This window comes from Bombus pyrosoma, linkage group LG2 (genome assembly GCF_014825855.1).
Source record: "Bombus pyrosoma isolate SC7728 linkage group LG2, ASM1482585v1, whole genome shotgun sequence".
Taxonomy (NCBI): Eukaryota; Metazoa; Arthropoda; class Insecta; order Hymenoptera; family Apidae; genus Bombus; species Bombus pyrosoma.
This window is the reverse complement of record NC_057771.1, coordinates 10,969,862-10,992,436: the sequence shown is the minus strand read 5'-3', so window position 1 is coordinate 10,992,436 and position 22,575 is coordinate 10,969,862. Positions and strand designations below refer to the sequence as shown.

At 34.6% G+C, this 22,575-nt stretch overlaps 1 protein-coding gene across 13 annotated transcripts; it reads left to right on the top strand.

Moving 5' to 3' along the window:
* The first annotated feature begins 578 nt into the window (after positions 1-578).
* LOC122577567 (probable phospholipid-transporting ATPase IA) lies at positions 579-22,537 on the top strand. 13 transcript variants are annotated; one of them, XM_043748902.1, is made up of 24 exons: positions 10,982-11,221; positions 11,575-11,690; positions 12,481-12,675; positions 12,952-13,190; positions 13,267-13,365; positions 13,435-13,545; positions 13,633-13,880; positions 13,955-14,235; positions 14,309-14,603; positions 14,680-14,909; positions 14,987-15,363; positions 15,439-15,576; positions 15,645-15,797; positions 15,872-16,069; positions 16,146-16,245; positions 16,318-16,562; positions 16,662-16,787; positions 16,868-17,008; positions 17,095-17,213; positions 17,286-17,420; positions 17,488-17,592; positions 19,890-19,987; positions 20,544-20,736; positions 22,318-22,537. In XM_043748902.1, exons 3-23 carry the CDS (start codon positions 12,594-12,596, stop codon positions 20,687-20,689), a joined length of 3,666 nt encoding a protein of 1,221 aa, XP_043604837.1. In that variant the 5' UTR covers positions 10,982-11,221; positions 11,575-11,690; positions 12,481-12,593; the 3' UTR covers positions 20,690-20,736; positions 22,318-22,537. The 13 variants fall into 13 exon arrangements, with proteins under 13 accessions (XP_043604827.1, XP_043604828.1, XP_043604825.1 ...); XM_043748900.1 differs by having other exon boundaries at positions 12,274-12,675; XM_043748892.1 differs by lacking the exons at positions 10,982-11,221; positions 11,575-11,690; positions 12,481-12,675 and adding exons at positions 579-1,047; positions 9,326-9,680.
* Positions 22,538-22,575: the final 38 nt, after the last annotated feature.

Genomic DNA, 22,575 nt, shown 5'->3' with positions numbered 1-22,575 from the left:
ACAAGAACTGCATTTACAAACTCAGGCTTTCAATCTTATTATTTTAAAAACTGTTTATTTAAAAATAATTGTTTATGTTAGTCTGATTATAGTACGGTAGATATTAACTGTCTTAAAAGTCTCTCTTAATTGTTATACTATATTTTAGAACGTGTACCAATACATACTTACAATTAATATGTAGTAAAAACAAAAAACAAATCTTTTTCACATAAAACATTATTTATTAGCAATATTTGTTGTTAAAATAAAATTAAATTATATCATATTTTGTCTTTCTTTAACAATTAAATTTATCAAATAACAGAGTATTAATATTTTATATTTTATACCTTGATATCATCTATTGTTCAAATTTAAAAAATATTTCCACCAAATTCTGCAATACCGATACGCAAATAAAGCGTGATGCATATTAGTTACACGAGTCTCCATAGATAGCTCTCGCATTAACGTATAGTGACATCTGGCGATAACAAGAGAATTACTCAGAGCGTTTGGCGCCATGACACTTACAGAGGGACGCTGTTTCGCATGTATGGCCTGGGGGGTTAATAATAAATAACCGATTCCGTCACATGTACGTTACTTCTACGTGTTTTACATCTAGACTTTAGAATCTAGGTAGCGCCTATGACAGACGACGTAGATCTCGATAGTGTCGCACCCGCGGCTTGCATTTCTTTGAAATATCGTGTGCGAGCTACTGATTCGTGCAGATCCTTGAAACGTTTCAAAAAGAAAGAGAAAGTCAAAGATTGAAAGTAACCAGAACACAGAATCCGTTATATCGGCGCTGACGATCGGTTGATTATTTTCAGATATCGTATGTTTTCGTTCAGGCTAAGTGCAGGACTCTACGTTTCCTTTTGTACCACCTTACCCGGGTGTGAAACGGGTGTGCATTAGTGGTTACTTTTCGTGTGTAAGCGTATGCTGTGTAATTTTCTTGGAGTTTGCTTGGATTTATCTTTTAACGGTGTGAAATGCTGAGAAGCTGGCGACATGCGTACGGCACTATAGATACGGACACACGGCTTAGTACCTGTGAGTATTCACTTAGACATTTCATTCTCTTATTGACACAAATACGTTGTGTAAAGAATATTAGAGGTTATATTGTATACGATCAACGCTTAACATTCACATAGAACATATCTACTACGAGTACGATACAAACGTATAATACCCAATATTTATGTACAAATGTTGTAAGAATTATTGATACGTGTAATATTAGAATATAAATTATCAGTTTATTTTAGTTACATTACATTTTAATGCACATTTTAATTCATGTTAAATGTCTCGTTTAAAATTTGATTTTTTCATTATTAAGTATTGACTAGGTAGAGCAAATATGTATTACAGAAAATTCTAATAAATTATTTGCCTCGTCCAATTAAGAATTCATTGGATTTCTTAAATACAATAACAATGTAATATTAGTCATATATAGTCAAATAAAGTTATACTTTTCATTGAATGATCTCATAGAAACATCCTTTCAAGCTATCAAGATTTCAAGTTATCACTCTCTTCATACAAACAAAGTCTCGTGCATACAACATTTAATATTATTATTAATACAACATGTAATATCAAATATTACATATCTATCGCATTACGGTATAGGAAACTTGCGAAGAATCAGCTGTGGATGAAACGCAACTCGAAATGAGTCAAGCTGGGAGCGTAATTGCATTTAATTCAAATTAAAATTTGTTTATGTCGCGTCCACTCATCGTTTCTGATTAAAATCAACGATTACACAAGGACGAAAGTGTTATTCGCCCGAAAGAACAATAAGAACTATTTTATCGATGCTGTTTGCTTTTACATCATCGACGCGATCGACGATGTTAGGTCTAGATCGTTATAGGTATATGTAAACTACATTTATGAAATTTTCGCGCGATTAGGCTGAACGTTGCACTTCAGTTTGACTACTTGTTGCATAATGCATCGATCTGGGTGACCTAACCCAACTGTGCAACGTCTTTATGCATTCGCTCTTGTTTGCATTTCACACGTGTGCAGTAGTGTGCACTTGTGAGGCACTCGTTAAACAATACACAACGATATGCGAATTGTCGCGCGATAGCCGGTACATATGTTCTAATGTATGAAAAGTCGATACGTTTCGTTTCTTTCATTCAACAATATCGACTGGTGGCCTTGTAATAATTTCACCCCGAATGATCGATAACACGGTTAGCGTGTTAATACTAAACGGAAGGCTCGATGATATCATTTGTTGATGGCCTAGCAGTAGCGCTTGCACTTTTGAGTCCCCAAAGAGACATTGATAGAGGATCCCTCTGAATCCGCGTGGGTGTATGTAAGATAAGTGATATAACCGGTCAAATTACCAGTGATACGTAATACTGAAAGATTCCACAACATCAGTATTCGTCCTTGTTAGAGTATTAATAGCCAGTGCAGAGCGATTTTTAGAATTTTATATTAGCAATAAACCTCGAAGGCAATTTGCTCCACGCTATTTTGCTTTTGACTGAGAAGGATGTTTTTGAGATGAAGTGACGGATGATGTCACTTGGAAGTCATCCGGCTATCGAGTATCATTTATTTGAAATAAATATTCGAAGACTAGCGCCATGATTCCTGAGGGTTATGGTCATGAAGTGGGAAATTCATTCCGCCTTCTGATAAGAGAACTGTGAAAGCCCTGAAAGACTAGAAGATATATAAAAGAACATAGTACAAGGAACAAAACAATATTTATTAATACTTCAAATTTGTATAAAAAGTTACAAATTGGTTATTTTGACCATTCTAGTAATTTCATTGTTGAGGATGCGGCGTGATTGAGAAGAGAATTCTTGTAGCATGGCTAAGATTAGGGCAAAGCCTCGTAATTGTAAGAAATTGCGAAATGTATTTCACTTAAATCCTCTAATTCTACATTGATTTTTATATGGAACTCGAATTCATTTGATTATTAAAATACATTTCTAATTGATTTTCGTGGCTATCTTTAGGTGTTGAACCTCGTTTAAACAAACCAACTTTTGGTATTTAATAGTTAGTTTTATTTATTTCTACAGGTAAAGTATATTTTAAAATCGTTCGAGAATGATTATTGTTGCAACTGTTCGATTTTGACGATCGATCAACGAAACGCGTGCACTTTGTTTAACTGAGCTGAAAAACGCGGAACAAATCTCCTCTCACGTGAACCGCATATGTTGCTGAACGTCGGCCAGGTTTTCATTACGTTTTCGTCCCAATTTCACAAAGTTATTTCTGAGAAGAATAGCTTTTCACGAACACATGTCAGTCTGACAAAATTCCTCTTGGCAAAAAATCCCCACCCCCAATAGAGTAGTCATTTCCTGTTGGATGGTATTTAAATCTAGTCTAGCCAATTGATCGTATTATTTCAACTAGTTTGAAAAGAAGTCCACGACTTTCGAATTGGAATAATGAAGTTCTTGGCTATTATCGAATATTCGTTACAAATGTATCCACGAGAACACAATCATTAACGAATATGAAATTAATCTTCATGGTCGATTCAGTAATATTGGTTTTATTTTCGACATCAAATTTAGAATTTATATTTATATCAACAGGTAGCTCGGTATTCGTAATGGAACAAGCGTCGTTTCTATCACGTGTGCGGAACAGCTGTTTCCAAAGACAACCTGTTTCAGAGCAGTTTGTAGATACTTGATCACGCTGACAACTAGAAGGTTCAGTCAGTGCCAATTACAAACGTGATTTGGATAGTTGCCTACATGCGTGATTAAAATGCAGTTCACCAGCGTTGGAATGTTCCTAACATTATATTCGTTGGTCATAACGCTGGCAGTGAAAATGCTGTAATATCTTGTCTTGATAATCATACACATATACATACATATCTTTATATACATATCTTTGATGTTGCAATTAGGGTGTTAGTTTTCATATTTCTGTTATAGATATGGTATTGAGAAAATTTTCTCTAGTATATCTTATACAGATATATGTATAATTTACGTAACGCGAAGACATAAACATCCTGCTGATAATGATTTTTCATTCGACAACAGTCGAAGATATAAACGATGGATTTCTGACAAATGACTGACCGTGCCAGCATGATTATACTCTAATTCCGTTATTTGTGATATCATTAGATCTTGTGTTGCACGATATCTGGTCGCGGCGCTCGATGAGATTCCTCCTTCGATTGCGGCGTAAAATATTAAAAACGAGTAGGGTTCCGCTTCCATTGTTCCATTTGCACGCGAAGCAAGTGACCTGTGCACGATTCTTTCATATAAATTCATTAGAAAAATCGTTCCTGTTGTCGGTTACGTTGTGTGCGGTTTGTCTGCTTTCTTTCTTAATTCATTTCCCAATTCCGTGATAGAGGAAGAACATAGAAGCTCATTTTGAGGGTGTGGCGTCACGTGTGTCCTATCGACGGAATCAACGCCGTCACCGATCGCAAACATGAAAGCTGGCTTCGTAAATAGACGAGCCAATATATCTCTCGGTATACACATACAGTAGATGATCAGTGGGAGATGGGAAGGGCCGCTCCTTCTTGTTATGGCATTCCCCCGACTTATCCGCTTTTATTTCCGTCTCGAAAAACACGGTTGCACCCATAAACCAATTACACGGATCATACGATCTTTTTCATTATAACCCGCCATCTTAGCATGTTTTAGCTACATCGTGTTTGTATCTGATTTCAAATAGATTTCATCGAATAGAAAAATTGTTTCGTCATTTATCATGTTTTTTTCCTCCTTTCATAACCATTCAGATCGATATGGGTTTCTTTGATGTATTTGTTTGATATACGAGAAGACAGAACGTTTACGATTATAAATGGAATTTCCCGCGAAATTCAATATGCCTGGCTGTATCATCATTGGCGTAGATAGAAAGCCAACGATAATGCGGCAACACGTTGGACGAAAGATGAGAAACACTTATCCGTGGGAAACGTGTACAGTCGAGTGAAAATCGATGCGTATAAAAGCACCCTTGAGAATTAACATTTCGGTGAATAGTTCGAAAGTGTAACGTCCTTTGCGAATCCTGGCAACCCACTTCCGCTAAAGGGCGGTCCTTGGTAATAACAGGACTTAGATAGGGATCGACTATGTTTTTACGTCTCGTGACCCATGACTCGAGCCTGGTCACTAGTATATGCCTATGTAATTATGTGAAATCGATGAAATTCAATTATTCGGCGACTCTTCGATCAATTTATTTCAATCGAGATATCGATTTGTTTCTATTATAAATGCTATCGCATTCCTTATTAGTATATTTTTCCTCTCCTTTTTTAATATCGGTATCGTACCGTTTATTATGCAATTTATTCTACGATTTGTTATGCGAAAAGACCTTGGTTTTATTCGATGAAAATCTTCTTGGAACGTCGATGTATTTATCAAATATACGCGTGGATTTTGCATTTTATCAATAATAACGCGAACGTGCCACGATAAGTAGCATATGGTAATAACGTAATAACAACGTGTATACGTATCTCATTATTTTTGATACATCTCGTTCTCTATTGCCTCTTATTTACCAACCTGTTTATTTCGGTATTGTGACTTCATTTTTTGTATTTGCTGTTTTCTACCACGTACGAATAGTATTCCCTTCGTATTTTAGCATCTCATAGAACGTAATTGCAGCAATCCGCAACGTATAAATTGATGGATAGTTTGATATAAGTGCCACTCTGATCGCCTTAAGTAGAATAAGCAACGGTAGTCAGACACGACGGTTAAGTCCGCTTCTTATAGAAGCTCTAATATAAAAACTGCTTCTAACTTTCCTATACAGCTAAGCTCTATCTCTACGACATTATGAGATCAATTTCACCCATTCTATCTAATTACTGGTAATGATCAACTTCTAGTAGTTCAAACACAAAGAGGCGTGCGAGGAATAGTAGTCTGACGTAGATCGCTTAATTCACTTCCGCACGATCCTCCACGTAATGGAAACCACTCCCTCAACCTGTTTGTACTATCAGGCTACTTCCTAACATCGTAATAATACAATATATTTCGTTGATTCTATCCATTCGATTTAATCGTTTGTTATCATTAATCAATTCGATGAAATTAATTAAGACTTGAACAATTTCTTAAAAGTACGATAAAACTTTCTTGGAGCAGGCAATGATTTTATGGAGCGATTTTATGGCCTAATTTGTCGATCGAATGGTGACTAAGTCTAAGCGAGCAAGTGGCACGCGCAGAAGATCGTAGGCGGTTTATATCAGGGAGAGACGAGAGCCGACGCGTCTGTCAGGTAATAGTGTACGTCGTTCCGTCGACATGAAAACCCGCGTCCAAGAAGGGAGACGAAGAAGTAGTACACGTGTACGCGTGTTGTTTTTAGGGATAACGAGAGAGATGGAAAAGTTAATGAACGGATGTCGTCGGGCGCATGTTACACCATTCGTCTGTTTCTTGCCATTGCCTGTCCAAAACATGCTTATTAAACTAATCACGAATTAATTACCGTTATCTGGCGCGCGGTGTTCACTGGTTAATCGCGTCGTGGAATTACACTTCAAAACGTAATTTTATCTTTTTCGAATACTGTAACACATCGGTGCTAGTGCAAAATACTACATTCAGTGCTTTATCGTACGCAGAGAAAATTTCACAGATTTTAAACGTGATAGTGAGCAAGTTGTCGGAATGAGTTATCGGACTATATTCGTTCTCAAGAGCTCGTTATCAACTTGAGGAGATTTCAACTGTAAAAAATCATAAGATCGACGTGATAAAATATCGAACGATTTTTACATGCAAAATATTAGACCGCAGGCAGCAGAAGTGTACGAAGTTGACACGTTGCGTGAAACTTATCAGCGTAAAATTTTCTAAATACCATGGTGCCTCTTGGCGGTGAGATTTCTATCTGAAACGAGAATTTTATGAGAACCGACCACGTCAAGAAAACATTTTCCACGAGTGTTTGGTCGTCCTTCGAAAATTTTCGATTTTCTTGCCTGGTCGATTACGGTTTCGCCGTATTATCATACCATATCTATCGATTGTTCGTGGATTTCATTTTACACCCGATATTATCAAATGATACGTTGCAGCACGATTGCGTTGATCTTGATTACATTGACCTCGTAAATTGCTCGAGTAGTTGCACATCTTGTGTTATTCTGTGTCATTATTAGACGTTGCCGATTTGTGCTTATAATAATACGAGGAACCTTGATTAAGTGTTTTGCTGTAACTTTCACGTTCGGTCGAAACTACGGTATTTTGCTTCATTGATTTGTCGCTATTTACCTCCAGTTTTTAACGTAAATGTTTGGTATCAAAGAGCATAGAGAACAATTCCGAAACATGGCTCCGGATAATCAGTAATTTCGTGTGATGGTTAACGCGGCCAAAAATTTTCACACGTCCTAATCCACTTTATACCGGTGTTTGTACGTGGTTATGATTGATCGTCGTTCAGGGAAGAATATCGAGACTTCGCGTGGCAGAGACTTTACGGAGTGCAAACGTATTTTTCACACAGTGCTCGTTACATCGCGTTATTGACAAGGTGTTCTTTTCGCCGACACGCAAAGGGACGCTTCAGTGTAGATCAATCGTTTCCTCGTTACAGAAAAAGAAAAAGAAGAAACAAAAAAAACGAAAGAACGAAAATATGAAGTGATCGTGTGTCGTTCGACGCGTTGATTCCTTTTCCTGCGGTATGAGCATAAGCTGGATCTATTTCCGTCGTGAATTTGTTCTTAGAGCTGTTTCGAATATTCTACTCTGTCGCAGGAGAATTGCGATACCTGTTGTACAACTCGTCTGGCCAGAGAACCACGTTTACTACTGAATCTTGATTCCCGACAAGCGAGCGTGACGAAACTGAAACTCTGACATAGAGATTCGTTACACGGACGACGAAGAGTCCCATGTTATATTTTTTCTTTGTTGCTAGAAGCGCATATCGCGTTAGTACGTTCGTAGTGTGGCATCGAAGTGCCTTGCTAAAGTAGATAAGAAACGAATAATACCGATAAGTTGTCAATACCATTTCTGGTAATATTGGTTCCAATGAAGATAAAGAAAAATAAATTATTTTTGTAAGCTTACGTCAGTAGGAGTCTGATAAAATATAATCAAAGTTTCGACGGCCGAAAACCATAAAACGGGTCGAAGGACGGCCGCCAGAAATCCGCCTTGGCCTACTCGATTGAAAATCGTGAGTACATAACTGCACGTTAATGTATGGACCTTCTCCTAAAAAGCTCTTCATAAATAATACATCGGGTGTATGAATTAATTTAGAGAATAATCGTGTCATTGAAAACAGTACGTGACCAACAGTAAGGATTCGTGTAAGCACAAATTCAACGCAAACTTCTACGAACATTCCTCTTCGTGTTATCTGGTTTCATTGTATAACTAAGTAGAAGTATTCTTACAATACATCTACTGCCTGTCTGTCTTTGTCTGATGTGATGTTCGTTTCTTCTAGAGAGATTTTATATCGAGCTCTAATAGATTCACATTGTAACCACGTATGTAACCCATATAAACGCGATGAATTATCATCGTATAACCGTAAATTGTCGCAAAGTGCTCGTGTCGTGAACTGTGCCTCGTGCACACCCAGAACATCAATATTTGCCTTTGTTTTCAATGGTATCGTTGAATCCACAGACTTAGCATTTTTACAGCATCCACAAAGTATTTCCAAACAATGATCAAACTCATTTCGAGTCCTTGTTACGTTCTGAATTATTTCATGTTGTTCGTACATGTGTTCTTATTTATACGAATTATTACAATATGTATCTCTACAATATGTATGTCTCTACATTGTATATTCTTAACATCGGCATTACATCATCGAAAATTACGTTCGTCGAAAGACGATCGTATTTTACCGCTTGATCGTAATCTTCACCTACGCCTCGTTTTATTTTCAAAATAGATATGTTTGTGTAGCTTTAAGTATCTGTCCGCCTTATTATTACATACCAAAAAATGCATTATCGAATCGGGATACGAGTCATGATAATTTGATCTGGGATAATTTGATATATATATATAGATAATACTTATCATATTAAAAATATGTTTGGAGTTTGTTGATCCACAAATTCTACAATATAGTCGGTTAGATAAAAATCAAAATTTAGATAAACCATAAAATCATACCATAAAAATTCGAATCCCGATTCTCCTACTGATTTAGTAACTGTTTCGATAAACGAGTCATCTAAATGTCTAACACACTTTTCTCCTTAAGCTAAATACTAAAGATAGCCAACATTAGCTACATTAATGAATTCGATCTGATTTAGGCCCCGCTGCGTTCAATGCAACCAACTGCCAGGGGGAGCCCCCAGGTTCCCAGTCCTGGCTTGTTACGTCCATTTACACCTCCGGATCTTTCTTCTATACCTCATATGGACGGTACACCCCCACAAAGCAGCGGTGTTCGTAACAGTTCCTCATCCGTGAGCGGTCAAACCAACGATGGTGCCCAAGAACAATCCGGTCCATATATCATCGGTAGTCCCATCGATCTCGGCAACATCGATAACGTCGATAATATTGGCCTACGTATAGATTCTCTGACGACTGGGATTGGGAGCCGAAGGACACGTGAACACATCGAACTGCGGGAAGCTGGAGTGCATGAAACAAATTCCGAAGGTAAAACATGTCCACAGGCTGTTATTTCCTGCAATTGGCGACTGGAAAGATTTTCTGTTATTAGTAGACTGCGGATCTAGTTTATGCATTTATGGAAAATTTAAAAGTACGAACATTTCTGCAGAATATATGTAAGACGAAGAAATATATACGAAATATCAAAAGTAGAGCAGACGTTATAGCATTTAATAGATAAAACACATCTCTATTCAGATTCTATTCTTTTAATCGCGATAAAAAATGACTTTACAAAAAATATCCGGAGTCTAGTTATTCACAATACTATGAATATAAATACGCTATAAATACGCTCGTAATATGATAGCTAGCCACAAAGTCGTATTGTTCTTTGTGGTCGTAAAGATACATGCCAAAAGGATATATGTTGATAGGATTTCTAGCCGCAAGTTCAAATCTCTAGTATTGTATGGCAGTAAATATTCGGTAGCGAAATTAAATTTTAAGTTTTTGAAGTAGAATTTATTCGGTGTTTAGATCCTACATATTGTAGAATATTCACGCTGAATAATTTTTGTCATTCCTATTGTTTAATTCGAAATACATTCTGAAATATTATAGAAAGTGAAAAATCTAATAAGATTTTCCCGTTTCCTTTGTATTTTATATCGTAATATTGTTCCATTAAAATAGCGCGAACGGATTGTCCAATAAAGTATAACATCAGTAGCGCGGAGCTACCTCCAGTCCACCCCAGCGGAAATGTCCTTGGCCTATAGTCTCGGAGCATCGGCGTTGTATATTGACGCAACTTTACCGTACGTACATGTCTACGTATTCATGGAAAATACTGGTGGAGTGAAGCTCGGTGCTGATGCCAACTTGTTGCCGGTAGCAGGCGCATGCGTTTTCAGGGTAACACGTGTACAGGGCTGTCACATTTTGTGGACACCCCCTTGTCAGTAGTGTACTAAACCACTTGAGAGCCTGTGTCTCTAAGCGATCCAAATATCCAACGTTTTAAGCCAACGTTTTCGATCTTATACGTTCTAAGTATCAACGTATTCATCTATTATATTATTTTCATATTGAAAATCATCCTATTTGTTTCCTTTAGTTACAGTAGTATTTTTTATCCATCGTTATTTATTTTTTAATTTTAGTATGAGTAAGAATACAATTAAATGTTGATGATCGTAAATGAAGTCGTACTAGTAACATAAATTGCACGTATAAATTACCTAACTATTGGCAATCTAATGGGCCGGATATACATACCTCGGTAAAGAAGTCGCTGATGACCAGTGCCACCTACGAACTAGAATCAGTGTCTCTCGAGCAAATTTGCAGGCGTGACATGGTTACGCGAACTCGCGACTCGAGAATTTTTGCAAGAAGTACTGCGGGTTTTAGAGAACAGTTAGAAGTGGATTAATTCGTAGGATCGCGTTGCACGTACATTCGTATTTCCGTTGTATCGGTAGGGGTGTGGCGACAGGCGCGAAGCTTCTTCCTCCACGATGACGCAGATATGTAGTTCGTTTAACCGATCGTTATTTCGAGCAGAAAGGTGTTCGACAGGTGTACGTTAACTATCATTTCATAGGAAGTTTTATTATAGGAAGACGTGTGTAGATCTTCACAGAATGTTGGCTATCTATATTGTTTTCTTTCATGGATTAAACAAGTTCCAAGTCGGTTGAATGAAATGTTAAAATCGTATGTCAGTTTTGGTCCTTATTTTCTAATCAGTAACGAATAATATAATCACAGAGAATACGTTTAATTTGTATTCTTTAAATTTAGTGCCTCTTGATGTTTCTTATTCCTCCATCGTCATCGATTGTATTCAATTTAGTAGTCTCACAATAGGCTGTCTTTTTTCATTTGCAACTTTAATCGCATTCAACTACTTGTTACACAACTGTTTTGGTAGTGGTGACGTACGAATGGATAATATATCGCCGGAAGTAATTATTACATGATTGGTGTTGAGAAACTATGGGATATACGAGCTCAAATATTTTGCGTGCACGCGTGTCGTGGAATAATGTATGTACACTATCAAAAAATAATCATTTAACACTCACGTATCAAGTTTGATACTATGCAGTTTTTGTTTTGCGTAATACGATCTAGATGCAGCAGATACGGCTAATATGTGTATATTCGGTATGCACAATGTATATACACAAGTGATAATACTCATATCAAGACGCTCACTGTATTGGTATAACCGGCTGTCCTTGAAATGAGATTTTGACAAATTTTATTTAAATTATAAAATAGATTCGAAAAATGTATACATTTTATATGCAAAGTCGTTTAAAATTCAGCTCTGCAATAAGTATATAGTAAATATTTGTTAGTAATACTATGATTTTGTATTATTTTTTTACGAACTATAATTTTACAAATCATTAATATTTTGTTTCACAATTTTATAGTATATATAGATAATATAAATACATATAGTTATACGTATAGAATTTTTTTAAAAATTATCAACATACACGAATTAAGTTGGAGATTTAATGATCATTAAAATGTTAGTGACATTGAAATGAATTCTTCTTGGGCAATGTTACTTCTTATTGACCGCGATAAAACAGTTTTTTACGGAATGCCTTTTTAGATATGCACCTATAACCTCCAAGATGATAATAGAGTCCCGAACTACGTCATTTTCTTCTTAAATAACATAGTGAAACCACTAAGTTCTCTCTGGTCTCTAGACACGTCTGAATTCGTGTATTATCATTTATTTTTCGATATAATTGAACGAAAAGAGATGTGAAACGTTACTGATTTTATATCGTTTGATATTATATCATTAATACAGCGTCAAAGACATTAGATTGTGTTTGTGATAGTGTTGTTTTGTCGCGCGATAAATATGGATCGGTGTGGCAAAGAGAAGTGATGTGAAAGACATTTTATTTAACAACCAGTAACATGGAAATAGCTCGTACGAAAGTAATACAATGGTTCAACGAACTCAGATCCCGGTTTCATCTTTATTTGTATGCTCAAAATCGTAAGTCAACATATTCAGAAAAAATATAAATGGTTGATTGCAATCAAACACGCGATTATTATAGTTAGATAAGAAATACATACCTTCCAAGTTATGTTATAAAACGATAAAAACGAATTAATAAATAGCATAATATGTATTATTAAGTAATATCGTATTACTGATTAATTCTTTCATATGTAACGATCGTAACTTATTTAGTTTATTATAGTTTTGAAGCAGATGTTTCGATGAGAGAAAACATAGTAATATAAAATGATGTATGTTTTATCGTAGTTGGTCCCATAAGGGCGGAAAATGGTGCATCCCAAGGTGACGATCAGCGGTCTTCGTATCAACATGATAGCAGTGAAGAAAGGGTGGTTTTCATAAATGCTCCCCAGCAGCCAGCGAAATACAACAACAATCGCATTAGTACCGCGAAGTACTCACTTCTTTCGTTTATACCTATGTTTCTTTTCGAACAATTTCGTCGATATAGTAATTGCTTCTTCCTATTCATCGCCCTCATGCAGGTAAACAAATCTTACATACATAAACAAACGTTTATATGGTACTTTTTATTACACATTATCTTGTTCTTAATTTTAGCAAATACCGGATGTATCACCTACAGGTCGATACACAACTTTGGTTCCATTAATTTTTATTCTTAGCGTATCTGCATTAAAGGAGATAGTCGAAGATATTGTAAGTATCCCTAATCATAAATTAATTTCTATTATCCAATATAAAATATTATAATATCGTTACTTACAGAAAAGACACAGAGCAGATGATGAAATAAATATGCGTGAAGTGGAGGTTTTGAGAGATGGCCACTGGCAATGGATACAATGGAGAAATATTGCTGTTGGTGATGTGGTTAAGGTTGCATCCTATTTTTCCCAAGCTGGATGTGGTAATGATTTATAATTAACATATTTCTGCTAGAATCGCTTTCTTTAATATGCATAGGTTCACAACAACAAGTTCTTCCCTGCTGACTTGATTTTATTATCATCATCGGAGCCACAGGGTATGTCTTTCATAGAGACTGCCAATTTGGATGGAGAAACAAATTTGAAGATACGACAGGCCCATCCTGACACTGCCAGTCTCTTAGATACTGTTGAATTAATGAATTTTCGTGCAAATATTCAATGTGAACCACCAAACAGACAATTGTATGAGTTTAATGGAGTATTGCGAGAAACAAATAAACAGTATGGTTGTTTCTTACAAAAATTTGAGAGATGTTATGAAGTTGTATGTAAGAAATGTATATTTCACTTTTTAGACCTGTAGCTTTGGGACCTGATCAAGTATTGCCTCGTGGTGCAATGCTAAGAAACACACGGTGGGTGTTTGGTGTAGTAATTTACACAGGCCATGATACAAAACTTATGCAAAACAATACTACAACTGCACCCTTGAAAAGGTCTACCTTGGATCGACTGACCAATACACAAATACTCATGTTATTCTTTATACTTCTTTTGCTGTGCCTATTATCTGCAATATTTAATGTTCTTTGGACCAGAGCTAATAGTTATGGATTGTGGTATTTAGGTTTACAAGGTGAGAAATTGGCTTATTTTCTCAACTTTCTCGAAGATAATCACAAAACTAAATAATTGTTTATTTATTTCAGAGGAAATGACTAAAAATTTTGCTTTTAATCTCTTAACATTTATGATTTTATTTAACAATTTAATACCCATTTCGTTGCAAGTCACGTTGGAAGTAGTGAGATTTATTCAAGCCACGTTCATTAATATGGATATCGAAATGTACCATGCAGAAACCGATACACCAGCAATGGCACGTACAAGCAATCTTAACGAAGAACTTGGCATAGTTAATTATGTCTTTACTGATAAAACCGGAACTCTTACGAAAAATGTAATGGAGTTTAAACGATGTTCAGTTGGTGGCAAGTTATATGAGTAAGCGTTTTAAGTATTATCATTTATTGCCTTTTATCTTATTTAGTTGTTTTTAAGTAAAAAAATTTGTTTACAGTTTACCAAATCCAAATATAAATGGCAATGAAGTCGCTACTAGTATTAATAGTGAGCTAATTAGAGATATTGTTGAAGGAAGGTCAGTACAAGATTCTTCTCGTCCTGTTGATAAAAAGGCTGCAAACCATGAAAAAGTAGTACATGAATTTATGATTATGCTCTCAGTGTGTCATACTGTTATTCCTGAAAAAATTGATGAAACTGTAATTTATCATGCTGCATCTCCAGGTAATGTATTTATATTAATGTGTTTATATCTTTAAACATTATTCATAGTTTAATTTTATACACGATTATCTAAATAGATGAAAGGGCGTTAGTAGATGGAGCTCGTAAATTTAATTACGTATTCGATACTAGAACGCCCGCTTATGTGGAAATAATAGCTTTGGGTGAAAGACTTCGTTATGAAATATTAAATGTAATAGAATTTACTTCTGCTAGAAAAAGGATGTCCGTAATTGTCAAAACACCAGACGGAAAAATCAAACTTTTTTGTAAAGGAGCTGATTCCGTTATTTACGAAAGATTATGTCCAGCTCCCTTAGATAATAACGACCTTGAACAGAGTAGTTTGGACGATTTCCGAGACGTAACTTTGGAACATTTGGAGGCATTTGCATCCGAAGGTTTAAGAACGCTTTGTTTTGCCGTTGCAGATATACCTGATAATTTCTATCAGGTGCGTACCCTTTATTGTTAATTTTCATTTGATTCATTTTGAATAAAATTGTGACATCAGCCGTTTTTTTAATAGTGGTGGCGTGAAACTTATCACAATGCGACAATTAGTTTAGGAAATCGTGAAAGTATGATCGAAAATGCTGCGAACCTTATTGAAACAAAATTAAGATTATTAGGGGCAACTGCTATTGAAGATCAATTACAAGATCAGGTATGTGTGTAGTTTGTTTTCCGATATATGTTTTCAGAAATGAATGATGGGAATTCATAATGTCATAGGTACCAGAAACAATACAAGCTCTTTTACAAGCTGATATTAATGTATGGGTATTAACTGGAGATAAACAAGAAACTGCCATAAATATTGGCTATTCTTGTAAATTGATCACGCATGGGATGCCATTATATATAATTAATGAATCATCTTTAGATGTAAGAAAAGATTGAGAGCATTATATTTTCTAATTTTCTTAGGAAAGAGTTTTAAAATCAATATCTAATTACAGAAAACAAGGGAAGTTATAATACAGCGGTGTCTTGATTTTGGAATCGATCTAAAGTGTCAAAATGATGTAGCTCTTATTATAGATGGAAATACCTTAGATTTTGCATTATCCTGTGATATTAGAATGGATTTTCTAGATTTATGTTCATCTTGCAAAGTTGTTATTTGTTGCAGAGTTTCACCAATGCAAAAAGCTGAGGTGATCTTGTTGTGAACTTATTTAATTTTTATTTGATATTTCTTAACAAAAGCAATAACGTAATAAAGTTTTTCAGGTAGTTGATTTGATAACAAGTAACAAAAAGGTTGTAACACTTGCTATTGGAGATGGCGCAAATGATGTAGCTATGATCCAGAAAGCACATATCGGCGTTGGCAAGTTACTTATTCGTTGACTTCATGACAAACAAGAAAGATGTATATTACTAATTTTTACCATTTCTTTAGGAATTTCCGGAGTTGAAGGTCTTCAGGCAGCTTGTGCTTCTGACTATTCTATTGCGCAATTTCGTTTTTTAAAACGTTTGTTATTTGTTCATGGTTCATGGAATTACAGTAGGATGTGTAAATTAATATTGTACTCATTCTACAAAAATATTTGTCTGTATGTTATCGAACTGTGGTTTGCCATTTACTCCGGCTGGTCCGGACAAATCCTTTTCGAGCGATGGTCAATTGGTCTTTACAATGTTGTAAGTTATAGGCTCATATTGTGCTATCATATAATTACTAGAATATATAGTTATTGTATAATACATGTTACAATATACAAGGTACACAATTTACATTAGGTATTTACAGCAGCTCCTCCACTAGCTATGGGTCTCTTTGATAAAGTATGTTCCGCGGAAACTCATTTATCTCATCCAGGATTATATGCTACAAAAAATACTGGAGAATCGTCGTTTAATTTTAAGGTATTGTATTCTTTGTATAGTATTAGTTATATTTGACATTATGTTAACAATTTTGTACAATTTCGACATTGCTTACATAGGTATTTTGGATGTGGATTGCAAATGCTTTAATACATTCATCTCTTCTTTATTGGTTGTCACTGCTGGCTTTAAAAGAAGGCGTGATATGGGCAAACGGCCGAGATGGTGGATACATTGTGTTAGGAAATTTTGTATACACAGTATGTTATAATTTAATAACTGTTTTATTGTGCTATCAAAATGAAGCCAGTTCTTTATAAGAAGAATATATTTTATTTTTTTATAGTATGTAGTTGTAACAGTATGTGGAAAAGCAGGGTTAATAATAAATTCTTGGACGTGGGTCACTCATTTGGCAACATGGGGATCTATTATGCTTTGGTTTTTGTTTATTCTCATATATAGGTAAGTTACGCAATATATCTGTATTTTATTTACATCAAAAAATAATGAAGTCATTTATTAATTCAATTACAGTAATTTTTGGCCTGTTTTAAACGTGGGTGCAGTGATGTTGGGCAATGATAGAATGCTGTTTTCTTCACCTGTATTCTGGCTGGGTTTGGTACTTATACCAGCAGCAGTGCTACTTGTGGATGTAACAGTTAAGGCGTAAGTATATATCCAATAATTATCATAATACGTTAATTACACGTATTTGAAGTATGTCCTGTTACAGAGTAAAGAATACAATTTGGAAGTCCGTAACTGCGGCAGCTAGAGAAAATGAGATTCGAAAATCAGACCCCGGGGATATATTCAACAGTCATGACTACAGAAGCTCGTAAGTTTCTTTATATCTTTTTAATATACATTATAGAAATTCAAAATTATTATAGCGACTCAGAATTGAAAAACCGTCACGAAACAAAGGCATATGCTTTTAGTAATTCATATTGGTAACTTATTAATAATATTTTTTCGTATGGGGTTAAAAATTCACATACATTTAGATACATAGCAGTACATATACCTTGCATGAAAAATTGGTAGAGTAACAAAAACAAAATTACTTATTAATGTTCAATATGCATGGCTTATTGAATGTAACATTTTAACAAACCACATTCACACTAGAATAACATTTATTTTTATACGATGACAATTCCTATATAACTTTCAGAACTAACAAATCACTTAGAGATGCATGCATATAGCGATATACAGTATCAATCTTGTTAAAAATGGTGTTTATAATTTGTTTTCATAATAGTATTTTTTTTCCAAAGGCCAAATAACTTTCCGATGTTTTACTATATTAGGATTTCTTAATAACAATTATATTTTTAACATTTAATTGTCTCAATTGAGTAGAAAAATGAAAATTGCAACAGGAGATCGAAGTCGTATTCGAGGAGGCGATGGTTAATTCGATGTTGGACCTCGATTTGGTCGCCACGAAGGCGAAGTAAGATCAAAATCTTCCCGATTGCGCGCGCGGCGCGGGATCTGTGGTTCACTCATCATACAGGGCATGTTTCAAGTGCACCATTCCGTATTCCATGTTCCTAAAGATTTTCTACAAATTCCCGTCCACTGTAAGATCAGTAAGCATCCTTATATTTTTTATACACCTTACCTATTCCTACCTAGTATCGTCTACCGTCTAATACTGTACGTGTTAACTTTTTTTTTTTATTGTATTAAACATTATACGTACTAAAGACTACTTACTATGAATTTGTATTGTTCTTTAATACAAAAGTAGTATAAAGTCTATTACATATCTGCATATGAATAAGATTGATAATGTTTTCTTTACTTCCTACCTAGTAGAAATAGAATCATTCTGTATACTTATGCAATATGGTATAGGAGCAAAAGGAAAGCTGAGGCATTTCATTAATTGTATCTCTGTTTGCTCGTATGGTTAATTGTCATCTTCATCTGTATTTAATTTCATACTTTATTCTGTATTAATACTACAATTTTTCAAATTTATTTTGAGCGATTTACAGTATAGATTGGTGATTATACTTCGTACGCGTAAATAGTAGCATCGAAGACCAAAGCTTTTTCGAAGTATCGTAGAATACGAACGTAGAGAAACTTTAGTTATTTATTTCTTTTTATTTTATTTTCAATCGTTTAACACTTGGATACTAGTTGGGTTCACAAGAATAAAGCTGCATTGATATAATATGCAATAAAAAATATTGTAAGTAATACGGACAAGTGGTTGTTTCGAAAGTAAACTAATTCTGGTAGTAATCTAGTTTGGCCAATCACTTGAAAAAACCCATCGGTATGAAGCAAGTACTCTGTTTGTTAATGCGGTTTTCTGGTATGTTTTATTCGCGGTATCCCGTGAAGGCCTGTGCATGCCATCGCCGAGCTCGCGAGGTGTAAGTACCCCCAGTAGTATGTACGTAACTCGTAGTGTTCCTGCAATTCTACACTTTCAGGCGAAAGCACTGCTGATTAACCAAACTGCATGATCGTTCAACGGTTCACTTGCAAGGGCACCGCGGTATGAATAATATTAGCACGTGTATCACAGTCACCTTTTAATACAACTTTAACATTCTTTCTGTATCGAAACATGTAAGGATAGAAATTGAAATAGATCATATTGGAAATTAGTTGGATGGAAATTAGTAGAATATATAGATACAAATCACGATCTTAGTAAATATTTTTTTGTTTTGTTACTATTTCAATTAGTTTCATTTACAGCGTTTATTCGAATTTTCAAATTCTTAAGGATATATATGTGTTAATATGTGTATTAATTAATAGTATGAACTTTCCCATTAATACATCAAAATTAATTTGTATTAATATAATATTACAAAGGACACGATTTGTATCCAAGTTGTAATGAAAAGCATCAAGGAATATTTAAATAGAACTCTTAAAGATAATAGAGCATCGATTAGAAGAATTATGAACAGAAAGATCTGTATCGCCAACTGATAGTATTTCTAGCACCGCATGAATCAATTTAGATAAGTAACTTGAAGAGAAGGCTACACGCGAGGCATATCATTATTGTGGGAAAAGAATTTGAAGTGTAAGGATGAGGACGATCAATAGACAAACGAGTGTTTCTAAAACAATTTTGAATGCACGGCTTTCCAGATTGACGGAGACGGCACGGCTATTGAAAAACGTAAAAAGTGTTTTCACCAGGCGATCAAACGCCGCCTCCAGAGTTAATACCGATGTGGAACTATCACGTAAGTTGTTTTATCTAACGACGGCCTGCAATCAAGAAAAGCAGAAATAAAAGAAAAACAAGGACAGTCAGAACGATGGTCCTTTTGTACAAATTCTTTGTCTTCTAAGCTCGCCGTTTGTAGTATTTTCTTTACTCGTTACTAACAAGTATATTTACTTAAGAGCACACGCTTTGTTATTCACGACTTTTGCCTATTTAATATAAAAAAAATTTTCTTCGAAATAAGCAATCTTCCACAATATTCGCACCTAGATAAGTTTTAACAGTGTATATGCGCTGTGCTATTATTAAGCTACAAGCTGCACTAACAACATTATTCTAACAAAACTTGTACTTTCACTAACCTTTAATTGTTAGAGTAACTCGTACTTGTCTCGAGCAACTCGTTGTCTTACGTGATGATGTCTTAACTTGTAGTTTAAGAATCTTTCTAAAATCGTAAAAAAGATAGAACTTATCCTGCAAGACTGTAAACTAACATCGATTATAAATAAGTCTAACATCTTCCTGTAGATAGTGCATGTGTGTTAATTAATTTAATGTTGTAATAACAGAGATTAATAGGCTACGATCTTTGTTGTTGCACATGCTGCGCGATGCAGATGGATTTGCATTCTCTCAAGAGGAAGGAGGCTCGGTGACACAGACGGACGTAATCAGAGCTTACGATACAAATCTTCCGAAACCTGGCGGCATGTGATCTTAATTCTTCTAGCTAGAGAAACTACACAGATGTATATTCTATAGGTACTTTTTTCGATTAACGAAATCAAAAATAGAAAAAAAAGGAAAAGAAAAAAAAGAAGAAAGGGAAGAAAAAGGAAGTTTTTCTGGGAATTTGGTACTCGCCAAGCCCTACGTAACGCCTGTCTATTGTGTTTCACAATTCATTCGATATTTCGCTTGTTCTTTCCTTGCGAAAGGGAGATGTTACGATTTTTGATGACGGGCCTTGTAACTAATAGTATTAGAAAGACTATCAAACGAAAATTCTAAAAAGATGTATCCCCTGTTTTCTTAAATTATTAAGATCGTGTACAATTAAGAAAGAAAGACAAAGAGAAACCCTATCGGTGTCCTACGCCCTACATAATTGTTTTTGATACCCTCTGAGATTTACTATATCTATTATATACCTCAAATCTCGTCTTGTAAGATCTCGTACTTCTTATAATCATCGTTTCTGTCTTATGCATTTAAATGTGGTGCATTTCTGAACTCATTTTACGCTAGATTTGAATCTTAAGAGAACCATTACGCACTCTGAATGTATATTCCGTTTTCGTAGTTCAACGGGAACGTGGTTTTTTTGTGGAATTGGATGAATTTAAAAAACGAATAATTATTGTAAATGGAAAGAAAGATTTGTTTGTGCGACTGGCGATACGTAAGGCGATACAGAGAGTTTGATTTTCGATTGCGAACATAAGCAAAACGTATATTCTAAATATGTACTGTCAAAACAAAAAGTATATGAATAAGAAAGTATTCGAAGAATTATCCTTTGAAATGTTTATCGTGTAAAAGAACTAACTAGCGTTCTGTCGATTGTCGTGATTTAGATGTTAAAAGAACATTGTTCCCGCTAGATTCCACGTTATTCGTTCATTCAATTCGTTCCTTTTTTTTTTGTTCGTTGTTAAATCAATTTTAATATACATATTTTGCGATTATATATACGATAGTTGCGTTGTTATCTAGTCAAAAGAATTTGATGTGAGTGTGTTTCCATTCAGAGATTTACTCTTCCGGCCATTATAAACACTTTTTTTTATGTTTACGACTGATGAATAGAAATTTATTATTAAACTTATTATTAAAGAAATGATATGTGCACATATATAGCAACAATTTTGTGTACATTATATTCAGGATATGATATACATATATGATTATATTCAGAATAAAAAGAACATAATTCAGAAATATTGTTTATATTGTTACAATTGTTCAATTTTTCAAACTTATGACAATTGTTAGAGAAACATTTGAATAATTGGTTCGACTATATGTATGCATAAGTGGATATGAAATTTTTATTAAAACGATAGTATAATATAAATATGTAAGTACAAAGCACATGTAGATATATTGTATCAGTAAGCGATCTATGTATATAAAATGTATATATTTCTCTCTCTCTTTCTTTCTCTCTCTCTCTCTCTCTCTATATATATATATATATCTATATATAAATATATATATATATATAAAAATATATATATATATAAATTTACTTAATTTCTACAATTCTTTTACGTTCTGCTCTATTTTCTCGTTCTTCTTCTTTCGCTTATTCTTTTTATTTAATCTATCTTTGTATTATAGCATACACCATACCCCTGATTGACGATGACGAGATTAATCATGCCGACGAATTGTCCGAGGAGTACTTAAATTGCACTGAAAACTTCGACCATTCATATGGAAGACTTAACAATTACTACCGTCTATAAAAATTTTATGTAACCTTTTTTTTTAACGTATTCACAATTCTACCTCGACTCAGATTAAATAAGTACTCGAGTGATATTAATTCACTGAAAAACTCCTTTTCTTATTCGTCTTCCCTTTTTATTATTGACA

Excerpts from the sequence above, each read along its gene's own strand:
- LOC122577567 (XM_043748892.1), top strand. The coding sequence starts at position 9,341 with ATGCAACCAACTGCCAGGGGGAGCCCCCAGGTTCCCAGTCCTGGCTTG. Across the intron at positions 14,604-14,679 it reads GTTGGTGGCAAGTTATATGA|TTTACCAAATCCAAATATAA; the intron begins GTAAGCGTTTTA and ends ATTTGTTTACAG. Across the intron at positions 16,246-16,317 it reads GAAAGCACATATCGGCGTTG|GAATTTCCGGAGTTGAAGGT; the intron begins GCAAGTTACTTA and ends CCATTTCTTTAG.